The sequence below is a fragment of the Centruroides vittatus genome, unplaced genomic scaffold, assembly GCF_030686945.1.
Source record: "Centruroides vittatus isolate TY-2023 unplaced genomic scaffold, ASM3068694v2 contig_546, whole genome shotgun sequence".
In the NCBI taxonomy this organism is placed as follows: domain Eukaryota; kingdom Metazoa; phylum Arthropoda; class Arachnida; order Scorpiones; family Buthidae; genus Centruroides; species Centruroides vittatus.
This window is the reverse complement of record NW_027122322.1, coordinates 797846-817330: the sequence shown is the minus strand read 5'-3', so window position 1 is coordinate 817330 and position 19485 is coordinate 797846. Positions and strand designations below refer to the sequence as shown.

At 33.2% G+C, this 19485-nt stretch overlaps 2 protein-coding genes across 2 annotated transcripts in view; one reads left to right on the top strand and one right to left on the bottom strand.

Moving 5' to 3' along the window:
• Nucleotides 1-8346, bottom strand: part of LOC136978578 (limulus clotting factor C-like) — a 225199-nt gene extending 216853 nt beyond the window's left edge. The window contains exon 1 of the mRNA XM_067274304.1: nucleotides 8342-8346. The gene's annotated coding sequence lies outside the window, so the exon portion shown is untranslated. The remainder of the gene's footprint in view (nucleotides 1-8341) is intronic.
• Ost48 (dolichyl-diphosphooligosaccharide--protein glycosyltransferase non-catalytic subunit Ost48) overlaps nucleotides 1-9680 on the top strand; it is a 30867-nt gene extending 21187 nt beyond the window's left edge. Inside the window, exons 7-11 of the mRNA XM_067274302.1 lie at nucleotides 20-165; nucleotides 5877-6024; nucleotides 6501-6621; nucleotides 6689-6795; nucleotides 9334-9680. Coding sequence (XP_067130403.1) covers nucleotides 20-165; nucleotides 5877-6024; nucleotides 6501-6621; nucleotides 6689-6795; nucleotides 9334-9489 — 678 coding nt within the window. The 3' untranslated portion in view covers nucleotides 9490-9680. The remainder of the gene's footprint in view (nucleotides 1-19; nucleotides 166-5876; nucleotides 6025-6500; nucleotides 6622-6688; nucleotides 6796-9333) is intronic.
• Nucleotides 9681-19485: the final 9805 nt, after the last annotated feature.

Sequence of the window (19485 nt, the reverse complement as noted above, 5' to 3'; positions counted from 1 at the left end):
TATTTTTTTCATTATCAAGTATCCTCATGCAGTTGGAAAAAGTACATTACTAATTTCTGCAGTTCAAGCAAGAAACAATGCAAGAGTTGTATTTTCTGGTTCTTTAGATTTTTTTAGTGACCAGTTTTTCCAGTCCAGTGTGCAGAGAGTACATGAAAATAAAAAGTAAGTTGTTTATTGAATTTCTTAAATATTTAATTATTAGAATTTTTTATTATGTTTGAACAAATTCTTTAGTTATAAGCCAAATTATTACCCCTGTTTATAGTCTATTCTTTTAAATATATCCAATTATTGTTTTTATTACAACATAAAATTTTAATTCCAACTGTAAAGAATATTATATGATAATTTAGAATAAAAAAATTAATTTATGCTCAGACACTTTCTTGATAAATTTATTATTATAGAAATATGATGATAAATTTATCACACCTATAATATATATATATATAGACCATGGATTGGTAATCTATGGTCTATATATATGGAATAATTTTGGAATAATTTTCATTGACATGCAACAAGTTCCAAGCTCACAGTACAGAAAAATAAATTGAGCATTGAAAAAATAACATTTAAATATTACAGTCCTAAATCTAGATTTGTTTTCTTCTATTTTGAATTCCTGGTCTTCGTATTACCATGGAACTGTGATAATGGGCGATTTTAACGTCCATATTGGTGAGGAAATTGATTCACATTTGAATGTAGCTTCTCCTAACATTTTCGACGTCAGACAGTCAAAGGATCTAAAGGTCGATGCGCCCGGGAGACAGTTTTTGCATTGGTTGATTGAACACGATTTCATTCTCCTCAATGGTCATAGTAAGGGAGATTTTCCAGGTGAATTAAGTTTTTTGTCAAAAGTGGGTAGCTCAGTTATAGATTTTATAGTCATTTCTCAGAATCTGGTTCACAAGGTCGAATCCCTTCGTGTTGGTTCTCTCTCATCTTCTGACCATTTTCCAGTGGAATTACAGTTATCGACCAGAAACAGATTTTCCTTAGTTGATGGCCCTCATTCCATCAAGACTTGTTTAGTTTGGTATGATTCTAAAATAGAATCTTTTGGTGATGCAATATCGCAGAGTTTCCGGAATATAAACTTTGATTCTGAGTCCGTTGATGATTTCTATGGTTTAATGATATCCAAGCTATGCTCTATAGCAAGGAGTCTAAATGTGTTAATTGAAGGTGTCGAACCTTACAGGAAGACTTGTCCCCCTTGGTTTGATAGGTCTTGCTACATCCAGAAGTGAGCGAGGAATATTGCACTGAGCAAGTTTCGCAGATCAAATAGTCAGGCTGATTTGGCTTCTTTTTTAAATTTGAAACAACAATATAATTCACTTATTAGGGCGAAAAAGAGGAAGTTTTTTGTAATTATGCCTTTCAATTGGTTGGGATTAGGGACTCTAGGACCTTTTGGAATCGGGTTAGTTGTTTTCGTCGGGTCAGAAGTATACCAGACCAAGAGATTTCTTTGACCGATTGGTTTAATTATTATCAACAGTTATTTAGTTTAAATACATTGAATTTACCTCCGATCCCGTCACTACCGATGACTCCTCTTGTTGTTGATCCTACCTTAGACCTTCCTATCTCTGATTCAGAGGTGAATACAGCGATTCAAAAGATGTGAGTTTGCTCAGCTCCCGGGGTGGACAGTGTTTCTCCATCTTTAATTGTTTACTCTAGGGCTACTTTGGTTTCTTACTTGGTCAAGTTATTTAATCGGGTTTATACACTGCTAAAATTCCGAAATCGTGGTTGGAAGTAAAGATAAAAGTTATCCATAAAAAAGGTCCAACAGATGAGCCCACTAACTTTCGACCAATATTGTTGTTACCTGTAGTTCGGAAAATTTTTACATCAATTTTGTCTAATAGATTGGGTATTTGGTTAAGAGAGCGGAATTTGATTCAACCAGAGCAATTCGCTTTCTAACCTCGGAAGAGTACTTTGAGCAATATTCTGATTCTTCACTCCATTATTTGTAGACAACTTTCAAAGAAAAGACAACGTTTACTTGCAGCCTTTATAGACTACGAAAAAGCCTTTGACAGTTGTTTTGAAGATTTTGTTTTGAAGCTTTTGTTATCCAAATTAAAGATGCTTGGGTCTCTGATAAGTTTACTGATATAATTCAATGTTTATTTTCAGGACTGAAAGCAAGGATTTCCACTAGTGCTGGGTTTACTGATGTTTTTTCATTAGAAAAGGGTTTACCTCAGGATGATTCCTTAAGTCTGATATTGTTTATTTTCTACGTTAATGATATGGTACAAGTTTTTGATGATTTAAGTAAAGATTCCATTTCTCTGGGTGATTACGAAGTACATTTACTCCAATTTGCCGATGATACAGTAGTGTTGTCCACTACCCCGATCTATTTACAAAGGAAATTGGACAGGTTACATAATTATCTTCTACTTTGGGTTTACGTATTAATTTATTCAAGTTGAAAATAATGATTTTTAGACATGGTGGAAGGCTCAGAAAGGCCGATAAGTTCTTCTTAAATTGGAAGAAGAATCAGTATTGTTAATGAAGTTATATATTTGGGGATTCATTTCTCAGCTACTGGCTCGTTCCAAAATTACATATCATACGTGAAAGGCAAAGCATTTTCTAAAATAAATGCTGTAATAGATATTTTGAGACAGGTTAAGAACAGTCACATGGCTTTGTGTAAGAAACTTGCAGCTTCTCTACTTACTTCGAGTTGGTCTCATGGTCTGCCCTTTTGGGGGACTTTTTGTTTTGAAGACATTGACTCTATAGAACTGATGTTCTTTTGTTGTCTTCTTAGCCTTGAGAGTTCAATCCCATCGTATGCAATTAGATCTGAATTGGGCCTTGACTTCCCTTGGAAACGTTTTGTTAAATTAACCTTAAATTTTCTGAGGAACATAATCTCTGACTTATCATCCTCGGAATGTGAGGCTTATTTTACCTTGAAGTTTTCATTGACCAGATCACTGAAATATAGTTGGTTCACTAAACTGGAGAGTCTGTTTAATAGGATAGGTATCTCACTCTCCTTAATAGATTCATCCCCAGAAGTTTTGAAATATTATACAAATACAGTCAAACCTGTTTTTATGCGGTGGATAGGGACCGCATTAAAAAAAACGCATTAAAAAAATTGCACAAAACTTCACGAATGGCTGTAAAAAATAGTTTTTGCAACACAATTAAAAATATATTTTTTTTATGCGGTCAATAGGGACCGCATAAAAAAAGTCTCACATAGAAAATAACTCAAAACCGTACGAAATAGAACTTTATTGACAACAGATGTCAGCACTTGACTGCATCGTCTCGTCTATCGTCTGTTTTACATATTTTTGTCCAGGTGGTGTTTTGTTGACTTAAAAAGTAAATTATTTCATTTTTCACATATTCATGCAATAATATTACTATAATAAGTGCATTTATGCTATAATAAGTTTATTTAGCTATAATAAGTCAACGTGAGACATGACAAATCGCACGAGACTAGTCACCAACTATACCGCACAAATAAAAAATCGCACAAAAAAAGACCACATAAAAACAGGTTTGACTGTACAATTCTACAAGAGTTTGACAACCTTTTCTTGACAGAAGAAAGTGACAGGGTTCTTAAGGCTAAGTACCATTCATAGTACCCAGAAATATTAGATAACAATCGATGTTTTTACATTTATTATCAGCAGTTACCGTTTATTATTAAAAAAACGATCATTCAGATTTGGCTAAATAAGTTTTGTTTAACATGGAAGCATTTGTGTATTGATCTACGGTCTCCAGATATGTGACCATATTGTAAGAAAGGAAACGCGACCTTAAATCACCACATGTTTGACTGTGAGGATCTTGAATATTTGCATTTATCAACACTTTCTAGTAATGCTCTCTGTATTAATGATGTTATTTGTAAAGATCTAGCAGATAGAATTCATGGACTATTCTCCATCAACGACTCAGTAAAGTCCATTTGGTGTAAATACAATTTATTAACTAAAGTAATTAATGTAATCCCTCCTCCTAAAAATTAATTTTATGTATGGAGATTTTCAAATAAATAAAATAAAAATAAATATTACAGTCCTAATTCAAACACACTTCCATTTATTTTTTATTTTTGTCATGCATCCTTTCCACTGCTTAAATATTTCAAAATTTCTCTTAATTATGTTTAAATTCAGTAGAAATTTATTCAAGATCTCGTCCACAAATGAAGTATATTTAATCATTATAATAATTGCTACATTGGAATATTTCTTTATTTTAATTTGGAATATTTAAATTTAATTATTAATTTTAATATAGTTTGAAGATTTTTCAAATTTATAAATGATTGAATAAATTTCAACAAATAGCTTGTGGGTGGGATATATGGGATATACGTTGATAATCAAAAATGATTTTATTCATATTGATATTTTTGAAATAAATTATATTTATTATTTAATCATATATCATTTAAATTAATAAAAAAACGCGTTACTGTAAATTAAAATTTAACAGTAGCTTTTTATATTTGTGACATAAGCAGTTCCAGTTGTAATCATTTTTGTTTCTGTGACATATGTTTAATTATCCAGTTTTTCAATATTTTTGAAATATTTTAAATTTTCTCCTTATATTATTTTTATCATTAAATTGTCATGTAACTTAAGAAATGTGCAGCAAATTACTGACTAGTGGCTGCATCAAGTGGCTGATCATTTAATTCCCAAATAATATCTAAGTCAATGGAGAAAAAAATCAATACTTTCAAAAACTGGCTGTTACATAGAAGTTACTACTTAAACGGCTGACTGTAAAACCCATTTTCATTGTATTATTATTTATTTAACATTTTTCTATGAAAGAATTACCATTTACATTTAAAAATATTAACACTTTAATTGATGTAGGTTTGTATCTTATTGTATCTTATGTTTTTTTATATTTTAAATTTATTTATTATTATAATAAATTATAGAAGATTTGCTTTAGTATTAATAAAACTCGGTACCATTGTGAATAAATAACAATAAATACTAAAAAATTAATGAAACCAGTTACAGATTTATTAAAGCTGTAATATATTTAACTTGGTTCATTTTCAGCACATTAAAAATAGATGTAGAGCTAAAATTTCAGCAAACACATTTAAAATTATAGAATTAAAAACTCAATGTATATATAATGTTTCTATGTCCAAAGTGGTTTATGTGTTTTAAGTTCTAGAATATTGTAATATTCTATAATTTTAAATATGTATTTTTTGAATTTTAGTTTTGTATCCGTTTCTAATGGACTAAAGATGGGTCCAAGTTCAAGTTGGATTGAAAATATTAGTTTGAATAAATCTACAATTAGTTTTCTTAATCAAATAGTGTTTATTGTTACTTATTTTCTTTACTATAAAAAATATGATAAAAAAAATTGAAAAATTTTTATTTATTATATATTAAAACTTTTATAGATAAAATGTATGTATTTCTAATATAATAATAATAAATACTGTATTCAGAAATGTTTGATGAATTCTTCTATTTCTGAATTTAAAAAAAACTAAATTTCTGTCTTAAATTATAGGATTTTAATACATACTTCATATAGAACACATGTACATTTTGATGAAAAGTTATAAAATGAAAAATTATTAGCTTGCAATAGATCTTGTTTTCTGGGCTACTTCAGTAGCATTTTAATCATATCTGTTGTTAAGATTCTGTTGTTTTAGAATATTTTTCATCAAAATTTAAATGTTTTTATAAAATTATTTGCTTATTAACATCTTATAATTCAAAAGGATAAGTTTTTTTTTTAAATAAATAAACACTGATGATTATGAAGTATCAAATTTATTTTAAACAAAAATTATTTTTTATTAGATATGAAAAGTCAGGAAATCAAGCTTTAGCTACTGCACTTGCTCTGTGGGTATTTAAAGAACATGGAGTTTTAAGAGCTGGTAATGTTAAACATCATATAAAAGGAGAAACTCAGCCTCCAGATGCATACACTATAATGGATGAAGTTGTAAGTATCATACGTATACGTAGCTATACATATTATTGTAAAATAAAAATAAGGAAGCTAGAATAATGAAGATACTCTTTAAAATAACTTAAAAATTCATCCATATTTAAGGTGTAATACAATAATTTGTGATAAAGTGAAATATCAAAGATAATATTGCGCGATCATGAATGAAGTGTAGAGTTTATTGCAATTGAGAGTTGTAATTAATTTATCTGCACAGTCATATGTTTTTGGTTATTGTAAAATGTCCTGTAAGTCTGGTCCCATAAGAAAAATTAAAATTTTGATTGAGAGATGTAGAATTAGTTTGGATGCAACTCTTCTCAGGCAATAAATTGGGTATAGGCAACCAATTGAATTGCCATTCCTATCCAGATCAGATTTATGGGATATTCCATATATGTGTACAAAAAAGATATGAAATTTACATATAAAATCTTTGGTTTAAATTATTATTTATATTATTCAATTAGGTCTATAGCATTGAAATAGAAATCTTGAAACAAGGAAAATGGGAACCTTTCAATGCTAAAGATTTGCAACTAGAATTTGTTCGAATTGATCCATTTATCAGGACAGGATTAAAGAAAAAAGGTTTGACTTAATTTTCTTTATATTTAATTATAAAGTTTTTGTATTTTAACAAAGTGTTGTTTTCTAGGTGCAAAGTATGTTGCTGAATTTAAAGTTCCAGATGTTTATGGAGTTTATCAATTTAAGGTTGATTATAATCGTATGGGTTATACACATTTATATAGTACTACTCAGGTAATTTTTATTTAAACAGTATTATAATTTATTTTATGCATTTAATATTATGTAAATGGCTGGGAGATACAGGAAATATATTATTCTCTTGCTATATATTAATTAATAAATTTGTTAAATAATATAATAAACCAAATCACTAGGTTATTAAATAATGTAATGAACTGGCCTATATAATTTGTTCTAATATATTTATTTTATTAACTTTATTCATAAAATCTCTTCTGGAATCTTTAAATTGTATCAAATTGAACTCAATTATTTATTTTTGTTTTAAATTTTTTCATTACTCTAAAATAATCAAAAATGCCAGAAGAATGAAAACATTACATTATGAAAACTTCCTACACTTAAGAGCAAGAAGTCATTAATAATTTGGTTTTTATAGTACAGGTATTTGGAGCAAATTCATTCAGTATGATAAAAGATAATAAATTGATATTTTGTTTGTAACTAAAAGTTTATTGTCAGTGTTGTCTTGAACAACCTGATGCAAGAAGACATTAATAATTAGAGATGTGCACTTCTAGACTAGTCATTGTTTACTGATGAAAATGTTTGTTTTTTCTTTTCTTTTTGTATTGTACTGTTTATTTAACCAATGCATTCTTTATGAAGTTTTTCACTATCCCAGCATTATAAGAGAGTATCTAGCACATTTTTTCGTTTTATCAGAAAACAAACAACAGCCTTCATTGTGTATTGTTCAACAGAAATAGTAGTCTTGAATTTATCTTCTAATTCATCATCATCACCTATTGCATCTTTCAATTTCTATCACAACAGCTTTTTCAGTCAGTTTTCAGCAGGAGTGGTATGTTTATTTACTTTAATGAGATAATTAAATGTTACTTCTTTTGAAACTTCTGGCGTAAATATTTCCAATTCTGTACAATAGTCTTACTATAGTCTCCATTTTCTTTTTCTTATTAACTGTTGCCACAGTACTTGCTTTAGAGAAGCAGTTTTCAGTTGTATTTAGTATAATTTTGTACTTATAGGCAATGTTGCTTCTTTCATATCATATTCCTTATATACTTCATTTAAAACTTTTCTCTTTCATAGAAAATTACTTTTGCTTCTTGTCATTCTCCATTATCATAAGCAAACACAAAATAAATTTAACTGTATAGTAATGTCACCATTACATTACAAACTAAATCAAAAATAATTATTGAAATTTGTGTTGCCAATTGAAAGTTTAAACAATGTTCATTAATAATGGAAGATGGGTAATTTGTAAATTTACAGATTGCCTTATAATGATCACTGCTTTTCATAAAACGCCAAATTTTATTATGTTAAACTGAAATTTTTATTACAGTGGTACTTATTGCACTGAATGTGCTTTTTTAGATAGATCATATGTATGTCTTGGCAGAAAAATTAAATTATTCAAAAAGTATAAATGCGATTCAAATCAAGTGCAATTAATTAGTAAACAACTATGAAAAACAATTTTCAAAGTGTTTGCCTTTACACACAATCAAATTCTGTTGGCATTGATAAAATTGGTCAATAATATGGTGTAAACTATATTATTGACCAATGTTCTTCCTTTTTTGTTTTTATTTATTTTTGTATATTTATTTATTTATATTACCATGTTCTTCCTTTTTGTTTTTATTTTTTGTCCGTTACTAATGATTTGAATTTTTTCAAACAATTGTATTCTTTTAATGGAATGATAATGTTCCATTTTTTCAAAAGTTAGAACCTGAAGATGGCTTATTGAGTAAGCCGAAAATGTTAGTTTTCTCATTAAAATTTTCTCAGCTATAAGTAAAAGGTGTTATTTTTTGTGTATTAGATTAATTATTGGCTGAGCTAGTATCTGCTTTAAGTAAACTATTACTGAAAATCCTTTTGTTGCATCTCTGATTCAGTCTTAAAAAATCTACAGGTTCTCTGTTGGAGTCACGCACAACTTTATCTTTGGTTGTCCACCCACATCGCAAAATCTAGGAGGTTTAAATTGGGGTTATATGGGAATCATTCAATACAACTACTGTCATTTCCAGTACATCCAGAGCTATTAATCTGGGGCCAAATACTTGTTTGAAGTTGTCACACTTCTTAAATGCCAACTATCCCTCTATTAAACTTTCAAACACAGCTTTTCTAACAAACTGTTCAAAAATCTCAGTATTTTTCAATCAGGACATACATGTCCTACCTTGTACTGTACATTAAGGAGCATAGTAAATTGACAGGAGATTGAAAATAAATTTGCTACACTGATAGTTCCATTAATCTGGCATTTGTTATTAACAACAATATATTGTATTATCTTAATTTTGCATTTTTGAGTAATATATTAAGAGATTGTTAAAGTTTCAATCATTGAAAATCTACATTATCTTGGTCCTGTATTATTGTATTAGTCATTAATACTGAAAAATTATTTGTTCTTATATTGTATGATTAATAAAAATGAATTTATTTAATAAAAAAAAATAAGATAAAGTTTGAATTAAATATAATCAAAAACATTCTTAATTCTTAGTAGCAAAAGATTTATAAAAATTTTTGTTATAGGTTTCTGTACGTCCACTACAGCACACACAGTATGACAGATTTATTCCATCAGCTTATCCTTACTATCTAAGTGCATTTTCTATGATGGTGGGAGTGTTTATTTTTAGCATTATATTTTTACATCATAAAGATACTACAAAAGATAAATCAGAATGAAACTTTGTGAGTAAAAATCTAGTTATTTGTCTTGAGAAACAGGAGCACAGATTTGATATTGAAAGATCATTCCAATTTCAACTTGGATTTAACATAAGTCCATTTCATTTTTTTTTAATGTTTACCATTTGTCTTTGACAAAACTCATTGTAAAAGTTTTGTTTTAATAAAGAGCCTGTTTATCAAGATTATCTGGTGAATGTTTTGTATATATAAATGTACATTACTTTCAGTATAAACAAAATATAAATTACAAAATTACTACATAATTTTTATTTTAATCTTAAAGGAATAGATTAAATTAACATACAATAAATATTTATTTCATATGTATGTATATATATAAAAATTCAACATTTTTATTATAAAAATTGAACCATAAAAAATTGAAAATTATCAATGAAACTTTATTCTGAAAATAAATCAAACATTTTAGTTGTCTTCATTGAGTGCTCTTAGAATAAATGTGATCTCCTTTAACATTATTACAACAAATTATATCTGAATAGCATATTTTATTAGATTCATTATGTGAAAATATACTGACAATGTTGCAAAACAAAAGTATATTCACAAGATTATAACTAAAGAGACAAGATCAAGATGATGATGACTTTTCTTTCCAATCATGAGGGGACAATATATTATGAACAAGCAATTATTTGTTGTAACATTGTCATAGTGCTGGCTGCAAATTTTAATGATATTTTTAATTTATTTCATTTAAAATATATGCTCGCCACCTCAAATTAGTAGTGGCTTAATGCTGTACATCATACTTTTCCTTTAACAATAGAATCGTGCCAGTCATCTATCTTACTCTGTTCGGAAGAAAATTTTTGAACTGAAATAACATGACTTCCAGTTTGCATCCAGTTCATATATACTTAATTGGGTGCTTCCTGCCCCTAAGGTTTCCATATCTGGTGTCATCTTTCATCTATCTAACTTTGTTCTCAAGATTAACCTTTCAGCAGTGGGAGAGTCAGGTATGGTTCTACCCCTTAGTAGTGGAGAATATACCCGAAAAATTTTTAAAGTATTTTTTCACGCAATTTTTCTCATTTCCATTTTAGAAAAAGTATTTGTAAACAGTTATGTCTAGTAAAGAAAAGTCGTTTTTTATTGTTACATAATTCATTTTTTATGTGAATTTTTTTTTTGCGGTAGTTTTTGCCTAGATTCTGGTGATACCCCCAAAAGAATTTAACGTATATATACGTCCCTCACCACTGCCACACGATCACCCTCGACGTATATATACGTCCCTCACTGCTGAGTGGTTAAGGAAAGATGGATGGATGACAGTGGAAATTTATTGGTCTACAATTTTTTCAAATTGCAGCCCAATATGCCCTGTCAGGCCAGCTAACCAAGGAGTTCTACTGTCATTTGTGGGATGCAGTTTGCATGCATGTGGCAAGTGGAAAATCTATCATGTTGACACACTATCCCATACTCCTTGTGCAGCAGTTTCTAAACACACACTGCTACAAGATGACACAAATGAGATTTTTGTGTTACCACTTGATATGCAGAGCTGGATTTGAGGCACGTAGAGCGATATGTGCCAATCGGGCCCCGCAGCACATCAAAATTTATATATTTAAAAATAGTACATGTTACAAAAATAAATATCTAGGTATATTATTATTAAAAATATAACAACATATTTCAATATGTAAATTAACTGTTAATTAATTTTGTTATTTAAAGTTTGAGGGGCCCTGCAAAAAAAAAAATTCTCCTTGATGTTGGTTCCTGTCTGTGGTGAGGGGACCTCCCAGAGATGGTTTAGTAACCCTTCTTTACCATCCCTGGGATCTGAACGCCCACCCACGTGTTTGCCGTGCGTGGTGTCCCGTATGCCGGAAAGGAGGATCCTGGTAGTTGACGGGCAACATAACGTCCCCAATGCACTGCTTTGGCCCCTGCTTCGGATAAACGGGCGGCTCAAATCAGGCTCCATTTGAGTCAATCGGCTGGTCGTTGAGTCATTGTTGACCTCAGCTTGGAGTCAACTGATCGATGCAGACCGGGCGGACACGTCAGACAAGATGTGCTCTTCCTGACTGCATTGTGAGGGTATAGCTCCTGGGAAACCCTGGCGTGATGGTCTATGGGAGTCTCCCATGTAACGGCATCCCCTTGTTGGACCCCATGGTGGGATCACTAGGAGCTGAATAGTTATTTATAAACATGGATTCATCAAAATCAGAAATTACAAGCACTGATGCATCACCACCAAAGGAGGTCAGTCCCTCCAACCAACCAGCTTATCTCATTGTACATAGTTCTGGTGAAAAACCTATGTCTAAGTGTTCCCCTTTCCTAATTCAAAAGTTGTTTGAATCAACTATTGGGCATTTAAAGAAAATACAAAAATTGAAGTCGGGACCTACTGATAGAAGCAGCCTCCTCTCAACAGTCAGCAAAGCTTTTGAAAATGACATCTCTAGGAGACATAAAAGTCACCATCACACCACATGCAAGTTTGAACTCATCACATGGTGTGATATCTGAGATCGATCTGATGTCTGAAGATGAATCAGATATCCAGATCGATCTTGCAGATCAAAGTGTCACTGCTGTCCGATGCATCTCCATCCGTTGTGATGGCAAGTTGATACCGACTAAACATCTCATTCTCACTTTCGGAAAGCCAACATTGCCATCATTCGTTACTGCAGGATATCTTCGATGCCCAGTTCAACCATATGTTCCAAACCCACTGCGCTGCTTCAAATGCCAGCAGTTTGGACATTCTCAAACATCCTGCCGAGGAAAGAGCATATGTGCACAGTGTGGAACTGAAGGTCACCAGAGCACTGAGTGTACCAATACTCCATGCTGTGTGAATTGCAAAGATGCCCATCCTGCCTACTTCCGGAAATGCCCTGCATGGCAGAGAGAGAAAGAAATCCAACAAGTAAAAACAGTTAGCAACATACCTTACCCAGAGGCTCGGTGCATGGTCACTTTAAGTGCACCATTGAAACAGAAGACATTTGCAGCTGTTTTGAAATCCACAAAGACATGTGGAGTTCAAACGGATATTTCAGTTTCTCCAAAAGAATCTCTCACTCGCCATGCGAAATGTCTACTGATCCCATCAAAAGAAACACCAGAAAAAGAGAATGTAAAACCAAAAACACCCTTACCTAAAACAGGGGTAACAACAAGAAACCTGGATTCTAAAAAGGCAAGTAAGAACCCACTAAACAAACAGAGTGAAAGCAGCTCTCTATAAATCTAAAAAATCAGAGGCTCAATCTATGAGTGAGTTCTTTGATATCTCTGATGAAGAGAATAATATGGAGGTGACAACCAACCTCACCTCCAAAAGGAAAATCCTCTGTGAAATTGAAGAGGGAAACTTTTGCGAAGAATGCTGCCTCAAACACACAATGCATTACAAAATAATCCAATGGAACTGTCGTGGTTTCTGCAACAACTTCTCTGACGTTAAACACTTGACATCATCTACCACATCTCTCTGCGTGGCACTCTAGGAAACACATCTAAAACCTGGAGATTCTCTAAAACCTGGAGAATTTCTTTAAAAGGATTTGATCTGTACCGCAAGGATGATGATAGCCACACCCACTCCAGTGGAGGTGGTTTCAAATCACATCCCGTCCTTACTGGTACAAATAACAACAGAGCTGCAAGCTGTGGCAGTCAGAATTTCAATTGGTGTAACTGTCACAGTTTGTTCTATATATTTGCCACCAGATGTCAGAGTCAATGAGGACAAATTGGATGACTTGGTTGAACAGCTGCCAACTCCATTCCTTTTACTGGGTGATTTCAATGGCCACAATCCAATGTGGGGCAGTCACGATATCAACCGTCGAGGCAGAGCCATTGAGAGATTCATAGGTAATCACCAACTATATTTATTTAATACTGGAGAAATGACACTTTCATGCCCCAACAACAACATTCACTGCCATTGATTTAACATTAGCAACCCCGAACCTGTTTTCAGCATTTACATGGGAGGTAGGATCCAATCCACTCTCTAGTGACCACTTTCCAATATTTGTAAAATATCGAGGGAGAAAAAGCTGTGAAACAGCCCGTCCACCACGCTGGAAACTTGAAACGGCAGATTGGCCTGCATTTTCCTCTTTGGCTACTATCACTGAGGAAATGGTCAATACTGTTGATATCAATGATGCAGTAGAAGTTGTTACTTACAGTATTATTCAGGCAGCCGAAAAAACAATGGGGAAAACATCAACCAGATATCCAAAACATCCGAAACCATGGTGGGATCAGAATTGTGAGTAGGGATTGCAATCCAGCAGTGTTTTGAATCCAGCTGGATTTTTGCTGGATTGAAATCATTCCAGCTGGATCCAGCGCGGATGTATTTTTGGTGCAATAAAGTGTTATCTATCTATCTATCCTGCAATTTATGTTTTTTAATGAAATAAAACATTTAAAAAATACTTTAAAAGCTTTTATTATTTAGACTGGTTGCTATAAATCAGTAAAACTTCTTACACATTTAGGTAGTAAAATTAACTTTGGTTCGGTTTAACACTTGAGATAGAGATAATTAACTTTAAATGTTTAGTTAGATTATAATTATAATGTAATCTTTAAGTTAAATAATAGCAAAGGTAATTCTACAGATTAATTTATATTAATATATTATAATAATGTAAGGACGGATAATCAGTGGCTAAGTGGCTATCAGTTTTACCAGTTTTCATATATAGGCTCTACATATTAGTCTGTAGTTATTTATAGGTATGTAAAACTATGTACTGGAAGTAGAATAAGTTAAATAAACTACACCTTTATCAATCCAGCAAAATTTAATAAAATAATAACGTTTTCAATCGTTTTTAACGATCTTCCTCGGTTACAAAAAAAATAGAACATTAAATATAGAACATAAAATGTGTTCGGAATAAATATGAAAATTAACGGAAAACGCCCAAACGGACAAAATATAGATAAATAAACAAAATAAATAGCGGAAAAAATATATACAGGGTGTTTTTTTTTAACTGACGGTACTCAGAAACATCTGTAGAGCAATCTAGCAGCCGGACTGTCGCCAAATTTGGGAGAGTGACTAAGGACGACATGGAAAGAGATTCCGTGAAGAAAAAAGTAGTACCTAAATTCGCCGGTAGAGGAGGATTTGGCGCTGTTGTAGCGAAAAAGCTACCAGCACTTCACTGAAGAAAGGGTCATCAGTCGCTTTTTTCCACTTGCATGGCCGCCTCGCTCCCCGGATCTAACCCCATGTTACTTTTTCCTGTGGGGTTACTTAAAGTCCAAGGTCTATCTTAGTAGTGTCCCAAACTTGATGACTTTGAAGGACAACATTTCTCGAACTGTGATGAACATTCCTGCGGACGGCCATGTTACGTTCGGCCATAGAGAACACGGTGTTCAGGATGCAATGAGTTGTCCAGCAGGACGGTGATCACATTGAAGAAGGGAGAAGGTTATTTGCTGATTAATTAAACTTTCGTTATTACACTGAAACCTCTGTCTGATTATTCATTCGTGTGTTTGTTAATTGCAGCTGGATTTTATGCAGATTCTTAGCTGTTTTGCTACAACAGCGCCAAATCCACCCCTACCGGAAAATTTGGGTACTACTATTTTCTTCGCGGAATCTCTTTCCCATGTCGTCCTTAGTCACTCTCCCAAATTTGGCGACAGTTCGGCTGTTAGATTGCTCTACAGATGTCTCTGAGTACTGTCAGTTTAAAAAAAAAAACACCTTGTATATAAGATCCAATGAAACCAGCATTGTCCGTTAATAACATTAATTAATGTAAAAGGATCTCCACATGGTAGACAATGAGTCTGCATCTCTATGGTTTATACAACCAGTTGTCATGTGCGTCTTGCAGATTTCCAATCTCTCAAGATGTTTGACCGTTTGCCTATTTGTCGTCGTTTTTATAATTGCCGCTTGATCCCATTGGACGTTACCATCCTTCTGTCTTGTGTATGATGCCAGCTCAGTGTTGTCAAGATTCTTACTGATTGTATATTTGTGCTCTTGAGCCTTTGTTTTAAACTGCGCATCGTTGCACCCACATAAACAAGCTTGGAATTGAAACGTTGGTTGTGTAAAGGCACCGAATATATACCCGTTGTTGAATTCTGATCCTCTTTCTTTTTATCGTTTCTTAAAAGTTTGAAAACAGTGGGATTACGTCGGTATACAATACGAAAATTATTAGACCTGGCAGTACATCTATGTATCTTGTTTAAAAATGGGATGTAATTAAGCACTATTCTTTTTATATTTATTCCAAACACATTTTATGTTCTATAGTTAAAGTTGTATTTTTTTGTAACTGAGGAAGATCGTTAAAAGCGATTGAATACGTTATTATTTTATTAAATTTTGCTGGATTGATTAAGGTATAGTTTATTTATGAGTAATTTAATTATTAGTGTTAGTAAAGTAGTGAGTAAGTAATTAGTAGCAGTCTAGTAGTTAGCAAAGCGGCAACGCGACGACGTAGACTTTTTCGCAATTATTTAGAAAGTTAATTGAGTATTTGCGGATCCGCAGCGCTGGATCCAGCACCAAGTGCTGGATCCAGCAGGCCGAAGAATGCGCTGGATCCAGCTGGATTGCTGGATGAGGGATCCAGCAATTGCAATCCCTAATTGTGAGGCAGCATTTAAAAAACAAAAGAAAGCATGGGGGATTTTCAGAAGATACCCCACTGCCGACAATTTGATTGCTTTTAAAAAAGCAAAGGCAAATGCGAGAAGAATAAAAAGGCAAAGCCAAAGGGATTCTTGGAGGAAGTATGTTTCTAGCATAACATCTTCCACCAGCTCAAAAGCAGTCTGGGATAAAATTCATAAAATTAATGGGAAATATGCTTCTCAATCTCTGTCCGTGCTGGAAAATAATGGCACAATAATCAGCAATATACAGGGTATTGCTGATTTGTTGGGTGAAACGTTTTCGTCTTCATCCAGCAATATTATGTATACAAGGGATTTTCAGGCTTATAAAGTCCAAAGTGAAAAACAATATTTAAACTTCCACTCCTCATCTAATGAGGAATATAATGTGCCATTCACCAGAATCGAATTACATACAGCGATCTCTTGCTCGGGGAATACTGCTGTAGGCCCGGATAAAATTCACTACAGCATGATTAAAAATCTGTCAGACAATTCCCTTAGTAATCTCCTGAATCTGTTCAACAGAATATGGACAAAACATACGTTTCCTGACTCCTGGAGGTCATCTATCATTATTCCCATTCCCAAGCCAGGTAAAGACCGAAAGAATCCCTCTAATTATAGACCAATTTCTCTGATCAGTTGTCTCTGTAAAGACAACTGATCAGAGAACATTTTGAGAGAATGGTAAACAGACGTCTAATGTATTTCTTAGAAAAAAAGGATTACCTTTCACCACATCAGAGTGGATTTCGTAGGAACAGAAGTACCACAGACAATTTAGTAAACCTTGAAACATCCATACGCGAAGCATTTGTTAGACGACAGCACTTAGTGTCTGTGTTCTTTGATATAGAGAAGGCCTATGATCGCTGCTGGCGATATGGAATACTCCGTGATCTGCATGAATTTGGACTGCGGGGTAATTTGCCAATTTTTATAAAAAACTTCCTACAGAATCGAAGATTCCAAGTCAGGATGGGCAACACTTTGTCTAGGCCTTTCACACAAGAAGAGGGTGTTCCTCAAGGTTCTATTTTGAGTGTAATTCTGTTCCTAATTAAAATTAACAGCATAGCTAAGTGTCTTCCTCCCAGTGTGAAACACTCCCTGTATGTGGATGACTTCCAGATCTGCCAGTCTAGTAACATGGGTTTCATCGAGAGACAACTGCAAACCTTCCTAAATCGCATCGACAATTGGTCCAAGACTAATGGTTTCAGTTATAATGTAGAGAAGACCTCGTGCATCCATTTTTGCTGAAGGCTTGGTTTGCATCTGGATCCTGAAATTCACCTAAATGGGGTTAAAATCCCAATGGTTAACGAGACTAAGTTTCTTGGTGTTGTGTTCGACTATAAATTGACGTTCTTGCCACACTTGCGCAATTTGAAGAGTAGATGTTTAAAAGCTCTGAACCTTTTAAAGGTATTATGCTGCTCATCCTGGGGAGCAGACAAATGTTCAATGCTCAGAATATATAGAGCTTTTGTCCGCTCTAAGCTTGATTATGGATGCGTTGTGTATGGCTCTGCGCGTGTATCTACTTTTCGGATGCTGGATCCAATTCACCATCAAGCATTGCATTTGTGCACTGGTGTGTTTCAAACTTCTCCTGTTCAAAGTTTGTACGTGGATGCTCATGAGTCTCCACTATCTCTTAGGAGAGAACAGTTGTCCCTTTTTTATTACATTAAACAGAAATCTCAGAATAAACTGTTAGCTGATTGTTCAGATACTCAGCTGAAAAGATTATTTGCAGCTCGCCCAAGTAGTGTACCTACATTCGACATAAGAATGGAGAATCTAAGCAGCACGATTGACCTGGACACAAGCAACATTTCACAGGTTCAGGTTAATAGTATTTCACCTTGGTTAACTCCAGTGATAAATGTTGATTTAAGCTTAAAGCAGTTTCCCAAAGAAACCACACCAGACTACGTCTATAGATAGCACTTTGCAGAAATTCAACATTGTGACAGGAATTTAATTCCTATATACACCGATGGATCTAAATCGGATGACTATGTTGGCTTAGCCTTTGTTTGCCAGAATGAAATTGTGGCAGAACAAAGAGCACCAAATTCTTCCATCTTTACTGCGGAGTTGCAGGCTATTTATTTAGCTCTAAAGTATATAAATAGGAAAGGTCATCATTGCTGTGTGATTTACACTGACTCAGTCAGTGCACTTCAGGCTTTGATCTCGTGTGAACCTAGTTCTCACTCCATAGTGATTAAAATTCGTAAAGTGATTTGTCATCTTATTGCGATTACCGTATTTTACGGACTATAAGACGCACCTTAATTTTTAAGCAATTTTTCGAAGAAAAAAGTGCGTCTTATAGTGCGTAAAATATGGTAATTTCTCTATAAAATTTTGTTGGGTCCCAGGCCACGTGGGTATAAGGGGAAATGAAGAAGCCGATGCAGCTGCAAAGTCAGCAAGTCCTTCTCAGCATACAATGTTTATTGAAGGAGGCGACTTGAAGCTGGTCGTTAAAAAACGACTGGCAGAGAGATGGCAAAATGTGTGGAACGAACAAGTTCACAATAAACTACACGAGATCAAACCTGTCATAGAAAATTGGACACAGAAGAAACTGTATGGCAGGAGATCTGAGGTCATTCTTACCCGTTTGAGAATTGGACATACTCGACTGACTCATCAATACCTTTTGAAGGGTGATGACCAGCCTGTATGTCGGTATTGTAAGTACCCTCTTAGTGTAAAACACATACTGTGCAATTGCTCTGTCTTTGAGAGGTTGCGTAAAGAGTATTTTCGAAATGCAAGGCTGTCAGAGATTTTGGGCCGGAGGTGGATAATCTACTGGACTTTCTGAAAGTCATTAATATGTATAAAGAGATTTGATCATTTATTTATTATATAGTTTTATTTATTTTGTTTTTTTACTTAAATTGTTGTATATATTTGTTGTTGTTGTTGTTTGTTTATTTATTTATTTAATTTATTTATTTTATTTCATTTTTTATTTATGTTTAGTACATAATTTTTATCATATGTTTTTGATTTATCTTGTTCAAATTTATTTACCACTTGACCTGGCGCAGCTTAGCCTACATGCAGGGCCGGATTAACCCACTTTGGGGCCTAAGACATTTTTTCTACCGGGCCCCCTCCCTCTCCCACAAAAAATAATGCACACAACAAATATAAAACAAAACTAAATACAGTAATACCTCTACATACGAACGCTTCAGCGTACGAAATTTTCAGTATACGACATGAAATTCGAACATATTTTTGCTCCACGGTACGAACAAAAGCTCACCATACGACGTTACA